The sequence below is a fragment of the Leptidea sinapis genome, chromosome 12 (assembly GCF_905404315.1).
Source record: "Leptidea sinapis chromosome 12, ilLepSina1.1, whole genome shotgun sequence".
Classification (NCBI taxonomy): Eukaryota; Metazoa; Arthropoda; class Insecta; order Lepidoptera; family Pieridae; genus Leptidea; species Leptidea sinapis.
Window position 1 is genome coordinate 7,029,283 of NC_066276.1, and position 20,499 is coordinate 7,049,781.

Below are 20,499 nucleotides of genomic sequence, written 5' to 3' on the forward strand. Positions count from 1 at the left end.
AATGTAAACTACTAGGCCACACTATGTAAAATTTTTATGGGACCGAATGGCATCTATTCCGCATCGAACTAAAGGAAAATAACGTAAATCGGATCATAAATCTCAGAGTGATCGATGTACATACATAAAAAAACTGATCGAATTGAGAACCTCCTCCTTTTCGAAGTTGATTAAATAAATTACCAGATTCTGTCCGCGGCTGTACCCGCTTGGAATTCGGTTATATCCCGCACCCTTGTCAATTTTAAAATGTAATCTATGTCATAGCATTGAGTACTTAATGGTGTATCTTTAAAATTGAACGTACATTAAAATGTTAGTAAGAAAGGTGTTAGATTTGTGCTGGAGTAGTGATTATCAAAGTTAAAACTGTAATTATGAAAATATAATACAACTGTTCAATTGTAAGGGATTCATAAACTGAATGTCAATACTATATTGACAGTAACTTCATTAACCTGTTTAATATCAAATCTGTATTAACATCCAAGACTCAAAAGATTGTGTACAAAGATTCGGATATTATCAAATCTATATATATACATCCAAGTGTCAAGATATTTGTACGAACGATTCGAATATTAAATCTTTAAACATCCAAACCTCAAAAGGTTCGACAATATGCTTAGATATGTATGTGTCTTCAATCGCATTTATCCGCAGAGCTTTTACACCTGATTCCTGCCGCCGAATTCCACCTTCACACGATACGCCACAAGTTAGGATATCATCTCCACCATCTGGATGTGTGGCGGTCCTCCACAGTGCGTTTTTCAACCATCTTTCTTCCACGTACTACAAAGCTATGAAATGAACTTTCTTGTGCTGTGTTTCTGGGACGATACAACATGGGTACCTTCAAAAAAAGCGCGTACACCTACCTGCCGTAAAGGCAAAGCTCCTGTGATTTCTCTGGTATTGCAAGAGAATGTGGGCGGCGGTGATCGCGCGTACGGTCGTTTGTCCTCCTTTTACATAAAAAAAGATTTACCAGACTTCAGCAAAAATCACGAGCCAATTTTAGAATTGGTTGTTAAATACTTAAGTGGGAAAAAAGACAATGCAATTCTTAAGATAGCTACTTACAATAATTCTATAGATGCTACTTACAATGAGCTGAAGCTTATAATATTAATGTATGTGAACACTTCTTAAAACTCATCTTAGACAATAATAAAAAAAAAGATTTAATTTGTTACAATACGCCTTTTGAAATAGAATCATACAAAATTATTGTTCATTGAACAAAGGAAATAGTTCGTTGCCAAAAATAAGGCAACTGTAAACTCATCAATTACACTAGTACAATTTTAAACAGGGAAGTAGATTGTATTTACTGTTGGTATAACCGATAATTATATAATTATAAATACTGCCCAAGTATTCGAGATGTCCGTGTTAAGTGATCACCGCCGCCCACATTCTCTTGCAACACCATTTGAATCACAGGAGCGTTGCCGGCCTTAAAGGAAGGTGCAAGAAGGAACCCATGTCATATCGTCCCAGAAACACCGCACAAGGAAGCTCATTCCACAGCTTTGTACGTGGAAGAAAGCTTCTTGAAAACCGCTCTGTGGAGGACCGACACACATCCAAATGGTGGTATAAATACCCATTCATATAAATATGAATATAATTATCAGACAGAAGATATATCCAAATATAATATATAATAATGTTATAAAGAAATCTCTTTCGCGACAATAACAGGGGCTAGACAGGTCCTTATCGTATGCCAAGCGTTTGCAATTGCCAACAGTCTATATTTGCAAGTTGGCAAGCCCGGTCCAAGGTGGCTAAGAGTGGCGCTATTTAAACCGGCCGTTGACTCTAATACAAACAAATGATGTGTTGAAAAATCTTACATCCCGTTAACATTATATCACTTTATGTAACAGAAGTGATTAATTGAGTGCCAGCGAAAGTTTAATGTTTATTGAATCACAAGGACATAGTAATTCCGGATTTAATCGCTTGTCCCGTTTTAGACGAACTTAGGGGCTTTTTGCGGGTTACCAAGTGGGCGCCTGGAAATCGATAGTAGATATAAGATAATTTATACATCTAGATATATGTGACTGTATCTAGATATATAAATAGGCCAGGAATATTAGTTTAGTGTGCGTAACAAAGTTACGTCTTACACTCGCGATTAGTATAATACCTTTGTTTTAGTGTGCGTGAATTGCTCAAAATAGAGGTTAGTTCTAAAGACTATTTTTTTTGACGTTTTGACAGATGTTTTTAATAACGTATCTCTTGTTACGGGTACAATGCTGTCACCGTTTAATGAGAAATACTTATCTATCCATGGGTTTCAGTCCAATACTTTATGTCGATAGGTTATAGAAATGTAAGTAAGCGTAAAAGGATAGATTTATCTACCTCTAGTAAGTTAAACTAAGGATAGATAGGTTATTGAAAACGGCCGTAAATGATCTGAGGGTAGATAGAACCGTTACAAATTTTATTTTATGCATCACTCATTTATCTCAACAGTGGGAGGCTCCTTTACACAGAAAGCCGGCTAGATTATGGGTACTACAACGGCGCCTGTTTGTGCCGTGAAGCAGTAATGTGTAAACATTACTGTGTTTCGTTCTGAAGGTTGTCGTAGCTAGTGAAATTACTGGGCAAATGGGACTTAACATATTATGTCTCAAGGTGACGAGCGCAATTGTAGTACCGCTCAGAATTTTTCGGTTTTTCAAGAATCCTGAGCTGCACTGCATTGTAATGGGTAGGACGAATCAATTACCATCAGCTGAACGTCCTGCTCGTCTCGTCCCTTATTTTCATAAAAAAGCTCATTTATCGACAGTTGAAACAAACATAAACCGACCAAGTGATTCATGTGTTTTAAATAATGATTTATTAGTAAGTGTATGTATTGTTACAGATTTTCTATATCAACATCGCGTTGCCTTTGACGGTGCCTCATCAGAAGTTGAAATATTGGACACCTGTGGATGTGCTGTAAGTAATATAAAAAGAATATTTTTTCTAGTAAAGAATAATATAATTACATTCACAACTTTTGTATTTCTCTTAGCAACTGTACATATCTATTACGACAGTAGCTTTTTGAATGTGATTTCAACAATACTAATGAATTTGGTATTTTCGCGCATACTGCTTCTTGAGTCAAGGCGTATATAGCATTTTTTATGAGAAAATGTCATGAGTTGAGCAACACGTCTACGTGATAGTATGTGATACGCCCTGCTCATTAATACTTAATTGAACCTCAAATATCGCATCGCAATAGTTCAATAATTTCACAAAAATGCTTGTATATTGTTGGGGCAGTAAAGTCTTCGAATGGCGATCACGTATCGGAAGACGTAGTGTTGGTAGGCCCTCCACAAGATGGACCGTCGATCTGGTCAAGATCGCCGGAGTAGGGTGGATGAGGGCAGCGCAGAACCGATCGTCATGCCGATCTTTGAGGGCGGCCTATTTCCAGCAGTGGAAGTCTTCCGGCAATGATGTCGATAAAAAATGGCTTCCATATTACTACTTGTTGGTAGAAAAAGGCGCTGGTGTCGCCCAAGACCGGTATCTTGTTCTAAGTCGCCTCCCACTGGTAACCAACCCACATGATGACGACAACAATTACAAAGACCAACACATTAGACCGTTTTATAAAATATTATAGCAATAATCTATATATATAAGAGATTTCAACTAATATATTGACTCATCATGATATCTCTGGAACCGTTAGTCGTAGCGACTTGAAATTTCTTAGGAATATTCCTTTCGCCAAGCCAAGTCAGCTAAGAACATTCGCCCGCAAGAGTTTTTATATATTACTAGCTGACCCGGCAAACGTTGTTTTGCCATATAAATTACTTTAAGAGGTTGTTTCTCGGACATTGCAACATAACTTTATTTTTTTTTTAAATAAAAGAATTTTTCTAAAATAAACGTAGCCTAAGTTACTTCTTCAAAATCGTCCAAATCAACATCGGTCCAGCCATTTCAGAGATTAGCCGGAACAAACAGACAGACAGACAAAAATTGTAAAAAATGTTGTTTCGTGTATGTACTGTATACATATTCATATATATGTAGTAAAACGGTTATTTCAATATTACAAACAGACACTTCAATTTTATTTATATGATTAGAAGACTAGCTGATACCCCGCGACATCGTTCGCGTATGTATTTTTACACCTAGGGTTACATTACTGCACTTTTAGTAGGGATCCCTAATTTTTTTTAAATGTAATATTGCCTATAACACCTGGGGATAATGTAGCTTCCCAACAGTGAAAGAATTATTCAAATCGGTTCAGTAGTTGCGGAGCCTTTTCAATGCAAAGAAACAAACAATCAAATCTTTCCTCTTTATAATATTAGTATAGATGAACAGAACAGGGACAGATAGTAAATACATGGACATATTGCAGATGTTATATTTAACCATTTATGTAGCAACCATTTTATAAGTAGGTATAATATATATAATCCAAAACTTGTTAATGCGAATTCAATTTCAATAAAGAACATAATGATATTATAATTACGTACGCTTTTGCTCTACTTTTAATCGAACATTCTAGTATTTCTAGTTGTTACATTTCAAACCAGTATCTTGCAGACGACATATTTTTATGAATATTTATTACTTTATTACAATGCGATAGTTCAGTTTATACTTAAAATACACTTCAATAAATATTTCTTTATTTTTGATAAAATGTATTTATATTTTGTATACCCCATCATGTGTTTTTATCTATATATATATAAAAGAGAATGTATGTTTGTATGTTCCCTAAACACTCCTAAACTATTCGACCGATACTACTGAAATCTTTGGTAATAGATTCGTTGAAGCTCAAGGAAGGTTTACATATATAGTTTGTCACGACAAACTATATATTGTAAACCTTCCTCGTATTTTTTCCTTTAATGGTAAATGCGTGCATTTACCATATCTCTCGAACCGTTTATTGAGAGAACAACGTCTGTCGGGTCAGCTAGTGTATAATAAAAGTAGTATAGATTAAAAATTCCTATTTATAATCAAAATTATTGATACTACAATTTTACTAAATAAAATAAATAATAGTTTAAAAAAATAAAAACACACTTACCTATATAATATATATTTTATAGAAAACCGAACTAAAAACGATAGTTGAAAATTATATAAGTTAAATGGAATAATTTTATCAAATTTATGTATTGTCATCGGTCCTCTATAAATCTATGAAATGTGAACGAAATCTGGCCGTTTAAAGTGGTTCAAAATCGCGCCCAAATGAGTCGGTTACAAACAAAGAAGCTAATAAAAAGCGTATAAAAAAACTTCTTTGTCACTGACAGAATTGTCAATTGTCAGTTTTGACTGACAGTTTCTTTCCACTATCCTGAGAACAAATTAAATAATGTTGATTGTAGTTATAAAATTGATGTTGTTGTAGAAAAGAGGATGTTTAGCTGAGCATCTTCGGTGGGGTGATGCCTTTGCGGTTGTCTACTCGATTTGCGATAGAAGATCATTTTTGGCGGCAGCAGAACTACTGGCGTTGCTGGAGCGAACACGACTTCCCGGATGTACAGCAGTCACTCTACTGGGAAACAAGCGAGATCTGGAACATGCAAGGTATTATTAATTAATAATATAAGCCCTTATTCAGACAAGTTATACAAAGTGCTTCACTTAACCTAAAATATTTATACATATTTAAAATTAAATTTAGGCTCCCTCAACAATATTGTTGGCAAAGGCCTCCTCCAATTTCCTCCATATTTTTTTAAGGGACGAGACGAGCAGGACTTTCAGCTGATGGTAATTGATACGCCCTATTACAATGCAGTGCCGCTCAGGATTCTCGAAAAACCCAAAATCCTGTGCGACTACAATTGCACTTTTCACCTTGAGACATAAGACGTTAAGTCTCATTTGTTCCCAGTAATTTCACTAGCTACGGCGCCCTTCAGACCGAAACACACTACATTACTCCTTCACGTCCACCCATCTTTAGAAAGGTCTACCCCTTTATTATTAGTGGCACTGTTAAGCTGCCCCCAAAACCTTATATAAAAGAGGTGATATCAAAGATACTCTTTCCAAAGATAACATAAAATCATTCTTAATTTGCAGAACATTTCATCAACATGTAACAAACGTTATAGGTATATCTTTTATACGATATCGTTTTCTAAATTCTCTATTCCACACTTTATCATACAATTTTACACTTATCATGCTTGCAAGCCTGCAATCTCAACGCAATATAAACTTTCCACGTAATAATATATCCACACAAGATTAATAATACTAGAACATTTGTGTGCCTATTATTAAATGCCTCCAACTTATCAGCAGTGAAGTAGGCAGACCATGCAATGCAGTGGCCACAATGTCGCGTCATAATTTACTCTGCAACTTCGCATTTAGCCAGTTATCGTCATTTTAGTCTCAACTTATTATGCCTATAAATAGCCCTAACAAGTTTATGTTGTAATAGTTTAATAAGTTATCACATTACTTTTACTCGCCGCACGCGGCACGGGCGCTATGTGGCGACGCGATCTCGTATCGACTTGAATGGCGAGTGTGGACTGCGGACTGGCGCCGACCAGCTTTCATGCTCAGAGTACACTGCGTTCTTGATCTCTGTGAATCAGGCAGATACCACGCTAATTATACTTCGTGTTATTTGTATAAAATGTTCAATGAAAGTCTATAGATTTGTATAAACCTGCCGCTTTTCTCCGTATATGATCGTACAAATTTTACCTTATGGACTAACACTATTGGAATATTTCTTTTCTAAATACTCGAAGATGTAGTGTCGGTAAAATATATCGTTATCTTAAAATACATATTATATATATATACAATCGTTATTCGATTATTTATAATTGCCGCAATAATTTGCGCCAAAGTAACCAGAAAATAATTAGACGGTGCCCAATCCTAAATGAAAAATACCCAATTTATTGCGATTCAAATTCAAATATTTTTATTCAAAAAAGGATGTGACATCACTTATTGAAAGTGAAAAACTACCCATTCCAAAAAGAATGCCTCAGACCTGAGAAGAATGGGCGCAACAACCTCAGCGGGCTTTTTTTTCACCAAAAAATAAGTTTACAAAGTAATGTTGTACAATTAAACATATTATTTAATAGCCCGAGGGCGGTCGCTCCATTCCCAATCTGTGGAATCATTAAGAAAGTCATTTATGCTATATTCAAATTCAAATATTTTTATTCAAAATAGGATGTGAAATCACTTATTGAAAGTCAAAAAACTGCCACCCATTCCAAAATGAATGCCTCAGGCCTGAGAAGAATGGGCGCAACAAACTCAGCGGGCTTTTTTTTTCATCAAAAATATGTTTTACAATTAAAGTAACATTTACAAAGTACCAAAGTAACATTGTACAATTAAACTTATTATTTAATAGCCCGAGGGCGGTCGCTCCATTACCAATCTGTGGAATCATTAAGAAAGTCATTTATGCTATAGTAACCTTTACCACACAAACGTCTTTCAACAATTCTTTTGCATATCGTAACTTTTGTTTTGAACATTTTCTGTGATCTTGTTGTAAAAGCATACACATCGCCCCACAAAAGACTTACTAACTCGACTTATCCGTGTAGTAGGCATTATTGACAAAACCAGCTAATTAATTTGATACACAGAGTGGTGAAAACAGAGGAAGGTCAAGAGCTCTCCCTGCGGTTTGGATGTCAGTTCTACGAGATATCAGCGGCGGAGTCGTCTGCAGGCGGCGCGCTAGCGTTCCACGCATTACTCCGAGAATCTCGTTCACTAACAATGTTGCTACCAACGCCTCGACGCAAACTTGCGGCTTACTCTGTTTCAAAGGTACTTATATTTATGTCTTTAGAAAGTAGTTAGTTAATCCGAGTTTAATAAATTACCAGCAACAATTAACGTACCCGAAATTGGCATCTAAGCATACTTTTAACACAGAACAGCGCAGCGTTTGGGTGTTTAGTTTTTTTTCTTTATTTATTTAGGGGATTTTATATGCATGTATATGACAGCCCCATTATAATCTAGCTACATTAACACTAAAACAGATTCTTAACTTCACAAACTAAAAAAAATAAATAAAAGGAAAAACAAGTTATACCGTCTTCAACAAATAAAACTTATGGATTCAAACAAACTTATGGCATCTTTAGATGCAGGACGGGCAAGTATATTTACAAACATGCCCGTATCAAATCTGTTCAAACCCATAAGTCCTACAATTTCGTCTCTACTAGACTGAAATCGGACACATTCATTTAATAAGTGTTCAACATCCTCAATTATTATTCCACATAAAACACATAGAGGTGACTCCGTAATTTTCAGGCTGATTTAGTTACTATTTTTCGTTACGTTAGTACGAACTTTAACGTATACTAAATAGATAAGATTTTGCAAAAATATATGTAGATTTTCTAATTGAATTTATTCTTCAACAGGTAATTGGCACCATTTTGGGCTTGAGCAATAAGAGTGTTAGGAAGAAACGGCCATCACTAAGCATATGATATGACTGCTAGATGGTCTTTTGGATTTTGTTTACTCCACGATGGAGTTTGTTATCGACACATTCGCAGAGTCGCTTTCTGGAAGGATCTAGATTGCTGTTGCGATGAAGCAGGTTACGGCGCGAAGAATTGGAAAGATGGATTTTAAGACGGCAATTATTTCAAAATATGCAGTTGATGTGAATATGTATTTGTACATAGTGTCCGATACACTTAAATAAATAACCAGAGTTGATTTCGTATTGCATAAACCTGATAGTTTGTAACTTTTATTTCTCGCTAAATAGCGAGTAGTTTTAATCAGTCCTGTAATGGGTACATTGTTGTGGGTCTTATAGTCATTTATTATTTTCTCTTTCAATATTTCAAATAAATTGCTTACGATGTTTATTTGTAAGTATGTATTTACGTTAGCTTACCATACATAATATATATTCAAATAAAATTTGAAAAAAAAATGATTTGTGTATTAATCCTAGAAGTGAGGGTTATCACTTTAAAAACATAACATATTGTTTAGATTTACAAGAGCGACATCTCAAGTCAATTTTCTAATATGCAAACATTGGGGTTGTGCAGGTTATCAACTGTAAAGTAGATCCTGTAGATGAAGCCACAACCTGAGAGTTGAACAAAGCATACAAGATTTTATGACGATACGTCACTCGAACGGTTAGCTCAGTTGGTTAGAGCACTGGCACGGAACGCCAGAGGTCGTGGGTTCGAGTCCGGCATCGTTCATAATTTTTTTTTTTTTTTTCAAATTTTATTTGTGTATTAATCCTAGAAGTGAGGGTATGGTATAATTTTAAAAACATAACAAATTATATGTATTATTCGAATTATTTTGATATCTTTTATGTTTTCATGATACTTGTCGATGAAAATATAAATGTCTGGCTCAAAATAATCCGTTTGAAAGTAATGTGTCTCAATATTTTCGTTTGTTAATACAAGTTTCATTTTATGTAATATTATTTTGCCAAAATTCTTGAAGTAACCGATATGTTGCGGTTACACTGTGATTACCTGGTTCTGAATATATTCGTGCTTTAAGATATCGGGTTTATAAATAATATTTTTGTAACACGAACTAGCTATATATATCTGAATGGAGATTTTTCAAGTTCGTAATATAAAATTTCAGTGTTTTTCTTAATAATTCTTGTAAGGTTTATTTTAAGTTTGATCCCACCTCTTCGTTTTATTAATATAGTCTAGGCGATGTTATAATAAGTGCCTTGATTCTTTTACGAGACTGTTTATAAAAATTTATGACCATAATTAGGTTAATCACCATTATGATTTTGTAATTAGCTATATATAATTATGTTATATTATTTAATTACTACTTTGTAAAACAATATAGTTATTATTATAAATATAGTTTTTGTTGAATTATGTTTTATCATTTACCCTCCAACATTTACTAATCCAAATTCAAATATTTTTATTCAAACTAGGGTGTGACATCACTAACTTATTGAAAATCAAAAACTACCAGCCATTCCAAAACGAATGCCTCAGACCTGAGAAGTATGGCCACAACAAACTCAGCGGGCTTTTTTTTTTCATCGAAAAAATATGTTTACAAAGTAATATTGTACAATTAAACTTATTATTTAATAGCCTGATAATTTTTAATAGCCTGAGATGTTAAGCCTGTTAGATAAATTTTCTATTTCACTTTGAAATAAATAAACTTTGGCACTTAGATAATTAATACGTCTAGATAGAGTTTTTGCTGTTAGACTATCAATAAACAGGCCAGGAATATAAGTTTTGTGTGCGTGACAAGCTACGTCTTACACTCGCGATTTGTATGACACTTTGTGTAAGTGTGTGCGAATTGCTCAAAATAGAGGTTATTTCTAAACTCTATTTTTTCTGACGTTTTCACAGCTTCAATAACGTATCTCTAGTTACGTATATATTGCTGTCACCGTTTAATGACAAGATCTTGAATGAATAGATATCCATAGTTCTTTCCAATATAGTTATAGTCCAACGCTATCTGTCAATAGATTATTGAAATGCAAGTAAGCGTAAAAGGATAGATTTGTCTACCTATAGTAAGTTGAAATAAGCTTTATATACTTCAAAGTACAATAGAAAACACAAGAGTTAGACCTAGGTATCGAAAGTAAGTATATTTTATTCGAAAATTGGCTTTAAAGCGGTCAATTGCTCAATTTGCAGTATCCATAACTGCTGCGAAACAAGAGTTTACTTCATATTGCTTTTGCTTTCATATTGTAACACAAGTAAAGCACTTTTACTGTACACATTTATATGCACAGCATATATATGTATAGTAAACTTAATAACGAATACTTTTCTGTACACTATTAGTATGATTTATTGGATATTTTCCACGATTTGATACAAAGAGCGACATCTCAAGTCAATTTCCTAATATACAAATATTGGGTTTGAGCAGGTTATCAAGTGTAAAGTAGATCGTGTAGATGAAGCCACAAACTGAGAGTTGAACGAGACATACAAGGTTTATCAACGATACGTCTCGACAGCATAAGTTTTCTATCGAACGGTTGGCTTAGTGGAAAGAGCGATCGCATGGAACGCGAGAGGTCGCGAGTTCGAGTCCCGCATCTTTCATAAATTTTGATCTCAATTTTAAATTGTGTAATTAATCCCAGAAGTGAGGGTTATTACTTTAAAAAATAACAAATTGTATAGGTTTGAAAGAGCGACAAGTTAAGTCAATTTCCTAATATGCAAATATTGGGGTTGAGCAGGTTATCAACTGTAAAATAGATCCTGTAGATGAAGCCACAACCTGAGAGTTGAACAAAGAACACAAGATTTATCATCGATACGTCGTGATTGTTGCTAAAAGGGTCATCATCACTGGTCATATACAGGGCGTCCCAAAGTTATGGGACATGAAGGGAAAGTACCTTAAATATCGTAGATAGGGTATTTTACTGAAAGAAGACTTTATGTTATTTTTAAAAGTTAGTAATTCTGCATTCAAAGATTTTTTAAAAATTTCTTGCCTCAAATAATCAATGCTATCTATGGAATGATAATATCGCTACTTTTCGAACGTCGTCGTCGGTAGTAAATAACTTTCTCAAACATTTTACGTTGTTCCTTTCCTTTAAATACTATGTTACTTAAGAAGAGTTTTTATTTTTATCCATTCTTTCGATTGGCCTCATAAAAGAAGGGGTTTTTTTTTACATTAAAGTCGGTTCGATTCCCAGACGAGGCAAGTAATTTTTAGAAAATCTATGAATGCAGAAGTACTAACTTTTAAAAATAACATAAAGTCTTCTTTCAGTAAAATACCCTATCTACGATATTTAAGGTACTTTCCCTTCATGTCCTATAACTTTGGGACGCCCTGTATATTTATTTATGAAGTGGCGTCTTCCGAACAAGTTACAAGCGTCGCATCCAATACGACCTTATGAATTTTCAACACAATTTCTACACATTCCTTACAAACCGGCATCAATAAAACATGTAAAGGGAAAACCGCATTCCAGTTGAAGTAAATAAACGTTAATTTACTTGCAAATTCGAGGACATGTTTTACCCACGCGTGTTTTCATTAACTCTGCTTCAATTCATTAGGATCAGCTTCCGACAAGTTCGTAATTGTATTATGAATGCTCGATACAGTTACTGTTCACATTAATTAAACGCGCGCGTTTGGAAAGCGTTCTTGATGGCGGTGTGAATGCGCTCTAACAATCTGAAGTAACAACGATAAATATGAACAAATGCTCGAACATGGCAACAAGTACATTGAAGCCTTTCACCGAACGATAAAGTTCCAATTTTCTATCCGCAATTTGTATGATGTTGGGTTTAAAGAGCTGTTGTGTTACGTGTTGGAAAAATAACACCGCTTGCATACACACGAGTAAGAATGCGTTTGCTGCGGATGCGAATCGAAATGATTATGATAACACAGATATAAAATGTACTGAAAGTAACACATTTTCCTTGTTTTTAGCCGACTTCAAAAAGGAGGAGGTTCTCAATTCGATCGTTATTTTTTTAATTATATACGATTTCCGTAATTCTAAATAAAAATATATAAAGGTTGGCCTAGTGGTTTTCCTTTTATGAACATTTTTTATGCAAAATTTTTGTCTACCTGGATGATGTAATTGGCATTTGTGTATGGCTTTTTTAGGAGTTTTCATTCAGGTTGATGATATATTATTATTAACTAAGACACTAAAAGTAAAAAAAAAACTACGTTTAAAAAACCGACTTCAAAAACTGAAAAGTATAAAATAACTAAAAATCGATCAATGCCGCCCAGACTCATTTGGATCACCAGAGGAATCAGAAGAGCGTTGGCGACCTTATAAAGCGTCGAACCTACCTGTTTGAAAACCGAAAATTGGTACGTGGCGAACAAGGAACCTGGGGCTCAGTGGTGAGAGTCAACGGTTCTACCTTTTAGGTGAATTGGCTTATATCTCGTAGTCAGGGGCATTGGCTTTCTAGCAAGGTAGGCTGTGGATGTAACTAGTCGTGGTTGAGCTTTGGAATAAGCAAACATTACTGTAGCTATTTACTATCTAGCTACGGAAAAATTGAGTGGATGTTCAATAGAAGTTTGGTAATAAAATAACGGAACCAAATTCAACTAAATTAACTTTAACACTAGTGCTATATTTATTTAGGTTCATAACGAGGTAGACACTGCCTGATTGCCTATATGATATGAAAGCCCCTGCTCGTAATAAATATGTTCTGACATATTTATTTATTTATTCAATGAACATAATTATCTTAATATATATAATAATAAAAACATATTCGCAAAACCTCTAAGGTTTATGTGCGAGCGGTAAGTTCGCATTACAATAATTGTTTTAATTACTTAAGACTTAATATAACATATAGTAGTAATATTAAAAATATACATCATAGGTATTCCTGGTTATTAGCTTCTAGATAGTATTTTTACTTTTGCAGATATATATCTATTAGATCATATATATTATATGGGAATATGAAATGGCAGAGCAGATGGTCCACTTGTAATTTGCGACAGCAGTAACAGCAACAGTAGATAAGCATGATCTGAGACGAAATGCACTGCAATACAACCTAAGCTGTATGATGTATCTCACATCATCCGCACCTTGTGCTGTGTCAGTCATTCTGTCACCTTAATTTATTAGCTGATGCGACATACGCTGTTCTGTCAATAGAAAAAAAAATATGTAAGTATTCAGGAATAAAATATGTAAGTATCAGGCGCCGTAGCTAGTGTAATTACTGGGCAAATGAGACTTAACATCTTATGTCTCAAGGCGACGAGCGCAATTGTCGTGCTGCTCAGTTTTTGGGTTTTTCAAGAATCCTGAAAGGCACTGCATTGTAATGGGCAGGGCGTATCAATTACCATTAGTCGAGCGTCCTGCTCGTCTCGTTCCGTATTGGCATAAAAAAAATAAAAAAAAAATTACTCATTAAAATGGACATAGTAAGTACATTATGCTTAAGAGACATATGCCATCGCGGACTTTTCTCTACAGACCTATATAAGATACACAATTCCACGATACATTATTTTGTTATATCTCGCGTTACCAGGGCCCCATCGGTGTGAAAGAGCTAAGTTGCAGATTGAACAAGTGAATAGGCGCCGACGCTGAACTTCGATTGTCTCTAATATAATATTTTTACTGTTCACTTTTGCTCCAGTCTTGCTATAAGTAACACATATTTCAATATCATTGTAATTAGTAAATAATGTTTTTTCAAAAGACCTTTTATGATCGTCCGAACATAACTCTCGACGGCTAATTTTTTCCGACACCTCCCACAAATATAGTTAATGTATACAATAATTTAACAAATTATATACAAAAATCTTCCTCGAGAATCGAGCCATTGGTAAAAACAAAATGAAAATCGGTGTAATAGTTTTTGAGTTTATCGCGAACAGACAGACGCGGTCAAGAACTTAGTTTTACAATATATAATTGATTAATTTAAGATTAATGATTCTAATTTTAGGTGCTTATATTAAGATTTCTTTAATCTAAACTAAATTTGATTGTTTCATGAATTTTATATTATTTATATTAAATAATATTTATATAAATATTAAACACAAAATACCTTCAAACCACAAAAGGACAAAACGGAATATTATATTATTTTTGCTTAAAGAATCACTTTGTTCTCCGTCCGTCTGTCTGTCAAGACCCTTTAACTCGGGAACGCGTGGAGGTATCGAGTTGAAATTTAAACTATGTATTCAAGTCTTGCAGCTGTGAAAAAATCAAACTTCTAAGTTAAAAAGTAAGGATGTTTATGCCGCCAAAAACGTATATGTCGCAAGGTGACGAGCGCAGTTGTAGTGCTGCTCAGAATTTTTGGGTTTTTCAATAATCCTGAGCGGCACTGCATTGTAATGGGCAGGGCGTACTAATAACTATCAGCAGAACGTCCTTCTCGTCTCGTTCCATACTTTCATAAAAAAAAATACGATAGAAATTGTATTCGAAGCTATGGAAAGTAACAATTTATACCTTTAAATAAGTATTGACGGATGGGAAATAAAAAATGACAGATTGAATGCATTTGTTTGCGTGAGAATATAATCTAAAGTGAGAACCAAATTCACCGGTAGAAAAAGTCATGGCAGAGCAGATGTTAGAGATATCCGGTTGACAAGGCAGGTACGTGGGAGTATTTACGTTGTATATATAACTATAATGACTACATTCAGGCGTAAGCTAAATATTATAAAGGCTTCAAACTTAGATCTAGATAGACTAATAGTAAATATATAAACTCAGTCTAGATAGTCTATGACAGCTGTGAAAACGTCGAAAAAAAGTGACTTAAGAATTAATCTCTATTTTGAGCAATGCATGCACACTAACACAAACTGTCATACAAATCGCGAGTGTAAGACGTAACTTGTCACGCACACTATAGTATTACACCTGGCCTTTTTTTTCGGTTGTCTAATAGCAAGAGACTCATCCACGTATAAATACGTAAACGTATAAATTATCTAAGGTTTCTAATATATATTTGACTACCTGTATAGCCGAGTGGTTAGCGATCCTACCTACTAAGCTAGAGGTCCCGGGTTCGAATCCCGGTAGGTGCAAGCATTTATATGATGAATATGGATGTTTGTTTCCGAGTCATGGATGTTTAAATGTATTTATGTATGTTTATATGAATTTATGTATGTTTATGTAAGTATATTGTATTAAATATATCATTGTCTTGTAACCCATAACACAGGCTATATATGCTTAACTTGGGGGCAAGATAATTTGTGTAAAAAGTGTGTCAATATTATTATATCTATTTTACCAGCCATCGATTTGGTAGTAAAAGATTAGAATAATAAGATTTCTATTAAAAATTTCGGGTGTATTGTTACAGATTAGTACTGTATTCTAAATGTACAGTTCAATAATAGTATATTTGTGAAAAATTATAACTTGTACTAAATTATTTTTTGTATTAAGGATGTTTTTTTTGTTAATTGTAATTTTTATAATCGTCCAACGCACTTCATCTCTCCCGATTGCATGTTTGGGGAACGCCGAGATAGCACTAGGATCAGTAAATATCTACAAATATACTAAGTAATATTCTTAAAATGTTAACAAATAATGTTCATAAATAACTAAAACACTATTATCTTTATATATATATTTCTTGTGTGCGTGTGTATGTCAATGAACTCCTCCTAGACGGCTGGACTCATTTTGATGAAATTTTTTGTGTGAGTTCAAGAGGATTCGAGGATGGTTTCGATTCACAATTGAACTACCTCCTAAACGGCTGGACCGATTTTGATATTTTTTTTGTTTGTTTCAGTGAATTTGAGATTGGTGTGTGTCTTCAGGTAGATCCGAGAATGGTTTAGATTCACAATTAAACTACCTCCTAAACGGCTGGACCAATTTTGATAATTATTTTCTTTGTTTCAGTGAATTTGAGATTGGTTTAGATTCTCAATTCCGTCCATATAATATAATTCTCCTGCTCATGTGTATGTTAGTGAACTCCTCCTAACGGCTGGACGGATTTTTTTAATTTAAGACGTGTGTACAGGACAACGTCTGTTGGGTCCACTAGTATATGATATAATTTTATCATCTTGAAATTCGACTAGTTTTACTGTTCTACAAATTCTTACTTAATTCGCATGTAAGAACATAAAATAAAATCTTGATCGGCTAACCATCATCAGTTCTGGGAGTTTCTTATCAGTTCTTCTCCCCGCGTCAAAGCCGCTTTCCGAACTGATGTCGCTTCCTGACGTTTACCATGTTACGTTGTTGTCACTCCTTATGGTAAATATTTCTATGCACTTTGTTATATTATTAACTAGTTGACCCAGCAAACGTTGTATTGCCATATAAAGTAATAAGAAAATTAATAATTAAAATTTTTGGGGTATAAAAAATAGATGACAACCGATTATTTAGGCTAATAATTTACGGGTGTGCAAAATAAATGTCATCGGGAAACAGCTGTTATATTTCTGAATGTTGGCCAAGAAGTGCTTAGTATCATTTAGAAAGAAAGATATATAAAATCTAATTAGTTATTTATTTTAAATTATTCTTTCAATTTGATTTCTGAACGACGGGGGACACATCAAAGGAAATACAAATTTTTTGTTTATATTAATTTTTTTCCGAGAATTTTCATATTTATTCACCTTTTAAGCCTTCCCTGGACTTCCATAAATAATTCTACACCAAAATAAGCCAAATCGGTCCAGCCATTCTCGTCTTTTAGCGAGACTCACGAACAGCAATTAATTTTTATATATATAGGTGATGTAACGAATCTCATATCTATCTTATATCTATCTTTTACTGGTGTAAGCAAAAATGACTGTCCATACTGGGACTTTGAAACAAATCGATGTTCAATTTGTTACATCGTTCTAATTAATAAACAAATATATATTCTGTAACCAGTCGCCATTCTAACTTGGCACTGTATTATCGTCACGATAATATAATTTTGTAAATTTTATTACAATTTAAATTTCGCAGCTCTATGTCAACGGAAAACTTGGGAGTGTCGAAATATATATAAGTTTTTGGCGCCATAAACATCTGTACCATTTTTATGTTAACTTAGAAGTTTGATTTTTTCACAGCTGTAAGAGACTGTAATTTTAATTTCAACTTGATCCCTCCATGCGATCCCGAGATAACCCTTTATCGATTATATATGATCGCGTCTTCTATAAAGTAATAAATATGATATTCCGTTTTATCCTTTTGTGGTTTGAAGGTATTTTGTTTTTAATATTTTTATAAATATTATTTAATATAAATAAAACTAAATTAGGTTTATTATGGTTCAGATTATCTCAGTTGCATTTTCATTCCACCAACCACATGATAGGCAATGATTGATAATTATAAACTAACCCTCATCTAGTTTTCAATAAAACGATCTTTCTAGAACTCTATCTTAATTCATACATCGAGATCGCAGTAAGCAGTTAATAGGCTCCTTATAAATGCAGCGCATGTCATAAATTACATTAAACGCTTATTATACAATCGGATAAATCATTCGCAATTTATGCATGTGCTCGCTCCTGACCTTCCTCAACAGTACCTACGTCTTATTATACCACAACTTTCTTCAACAAGCTGCAGTGAAGTTATAAATTGTTTGAAAACTTGTTGAAATTATTATTTAAAATTGATAGTTTTATTAAAAGTTCATCTACCTTATTTTGGGCAGCATTTTTTGAAGTAAAACTTCTTTAGACGCTACTTGGGGGTAACTCAGAATTTTATCCGACAGAATTTTACCAGTGGGAGGCTCCTTTGCACAGGATGCCGGCTAGATTATGGGTACCACAACGGTGCCTATTTCTGCCGTGAAGCAGTAATTTGTAAGCATTACTGTGTTTCGGTCTGTAGGGCGCCGTAGCTAGTGAAATTACTGGGCAAATGAGACTTAACATATTATGTGTCAAGGTGACGAGCGCAATTGTAGTGCCGCTCAGAATTTTTGAGTTTTTCAAGAATCCTGAGCGGCAATGCATTGTAATGGGCAGGGCGTATCAATTACCATCAGCTGAACGTCCTGCTAGTCTCGTCCCTTATTATCATAAAAAAAAGTAACGCTCAGTACAAAAGTCAATTGAAAGATTTTTAAAGCCATTTTAATTTAATGGTTTTAAAAAATATTTCAAATTGTTCAGTAATATTTTTGAAAAATCTCCAGGTGTATTATTGTTTCTTTATTATACTACCATTAATAATAATATCAAAACATAACATTATAGAATTCTTTGTAAAATATATAAAATCTCACTTGATAAAATAATATTAATACATATTAATAAAGGCATTTTTTTTTTTTATTTTAGGTAAAGAAAATGCAAACTTTGTTCAAAGATGTAGTTATATCGTCAGCGTTTCCGAGAAAAAAAAATCTAACATTGCTCATAGCTGTTCAGTAATACGTGAGGGCTTATTTGGTAACACGGCTTCATTTCATAAATATAATTTAATATATTTATGTATCTGTTAATTATTATTCCTAAAGTTAATTATTGTTAAGTTTTACTTCAATCGCGCATAAAAGTTACACACACATACTTTTTTATTTTTTAAAATACTTTCATTTCAAATAATATGCATACAAATAACAGTGGTGATAAAACATTTTTATTGACTACCAACTAAAGAACTTTCATACTCCTTTTTGATAGATTGACACAAGTCGAATTTTCAAAAACGCTAGACCATAAATTTATTTATTTCTTATCAAGAGCCTTAATACAAATTTTCATAGTATCTTCTATAATGACGAATTTTTATACAATTTTCCATCCCCTACACCAACCCCTCCAAGATTTGCAATAAAAGATTGTCTATGTCCTTTCCCAAGCTCTAGTTTACCTTTGTACTGAATTACATCAAAATCGGTTCAGTGGTTTAGGCGTAAAAGCGTAACAAACAAACTTACATTCACATTTATAACATAAGTAGGGATGTTTTATGTTTGTATTTTTGCCGATGGGATAATCATTTGGAAAAAAATATTTGCGTTGTAACGTATTTAAAATCAACTAACATTATGAAAGATCCAGCTCATATGCTACTATGGTCAGACTTTACTTATGTAAAACTTTGCTGAGTGTGTGAGTATATCAGCTGTCACATGACTATAAAAATAAAATCAAAGATTATGTTAAGAGTACACTCAGCTAAGTTTTACATAATTAATATCTGAGCAAACTCTAAGTATTCCCTATAGCTCCTAGCAGCCTAGTGTAGTGTAGTAGTGAATTTACTAGGCAAATGAAAGTCACATCCTATGTCTCAAGGTGACAAGCGCAATTATAGTGCTGCTCAGAATTTTTGGGTTTTCAAGAATCTTGTGCACTGCATTGTAATGGGCAGGGCGTATCAATGACCATCAGCTGAACGTCCTGCTCCTCTCGTCCCTTATTTTCATAAAAAAAAGCCTTAGACTTTGGATGATATGTGTCATCCTGTAAACGGAACCACAACGATGAAACAGTAGATCTAACAAAGTAAATTAGTTTTATTTATGGAATTAAATTTATTTTATATTTACTTCACATATTAATAATATTTCATATTATAAAAAGCATATAAATATGGCGATGTATATGCTTTTACAACAAGATCCCAGAAAATGTTCAAAACAAAAGTATTACGTTATTCAAAAGAATTGTTATAAAACGTTTGTGTGGTAAAGGTTACTTTATCACAAATGATTTTCTTAATAATACCACATATATTAATAGCTCTCAGGCTATTAAATATTTATTTAATTGTAAACATACTTAATATTACTTTGTTAACATATTTTTTTGATGAAAAAAAAGCACACTAAGATTGTTGCACCCATTCTTCTCAGGTCTGAGGTATTCGTTTTGGAATGGGTGGGGTAGTTTTTGACTTTCAATAAGTGA

The 20,499-nt window shown here is 33.7% G+C and overlaps 1 protein-coding gene across 1 annotated transcript in view; it reads left to right on the forward strand.

Moving 5' to 3' along the window:
- LOC126967239 (ras-related and estrogen-regulated growth inhibitor-like protein) overlaps positions 1-9,938 on the forward strand; it is a 28,024-nt gene extending 18,086 nt beyond the window's left edge. The window contains exons 3-6 of the mRNA XM_050811730.1: positions 2,900-2,976; positions 5,438-5,619; positions 7,674-7,860; positions 8,472-9,938. Of these exons, the coding sequence (XP_050667687.1) occupies positions 2,900-2,976; positions 5,438-5,619; positions 7,674-7,860; positions 8,472-8,540 (515 nt within the window). The 3' untranslated portion in view covers positions 8,541-9,938. The remainder of the gene's footprint in view (positions 1-2,899; positions 2,977-5,437; positions 5,620-7,673; positions 7,861-8,471) is intronic.
- The last annotated feature ends 10,561 nt before the right edge of the window (positions 9,939-20,499 follow it).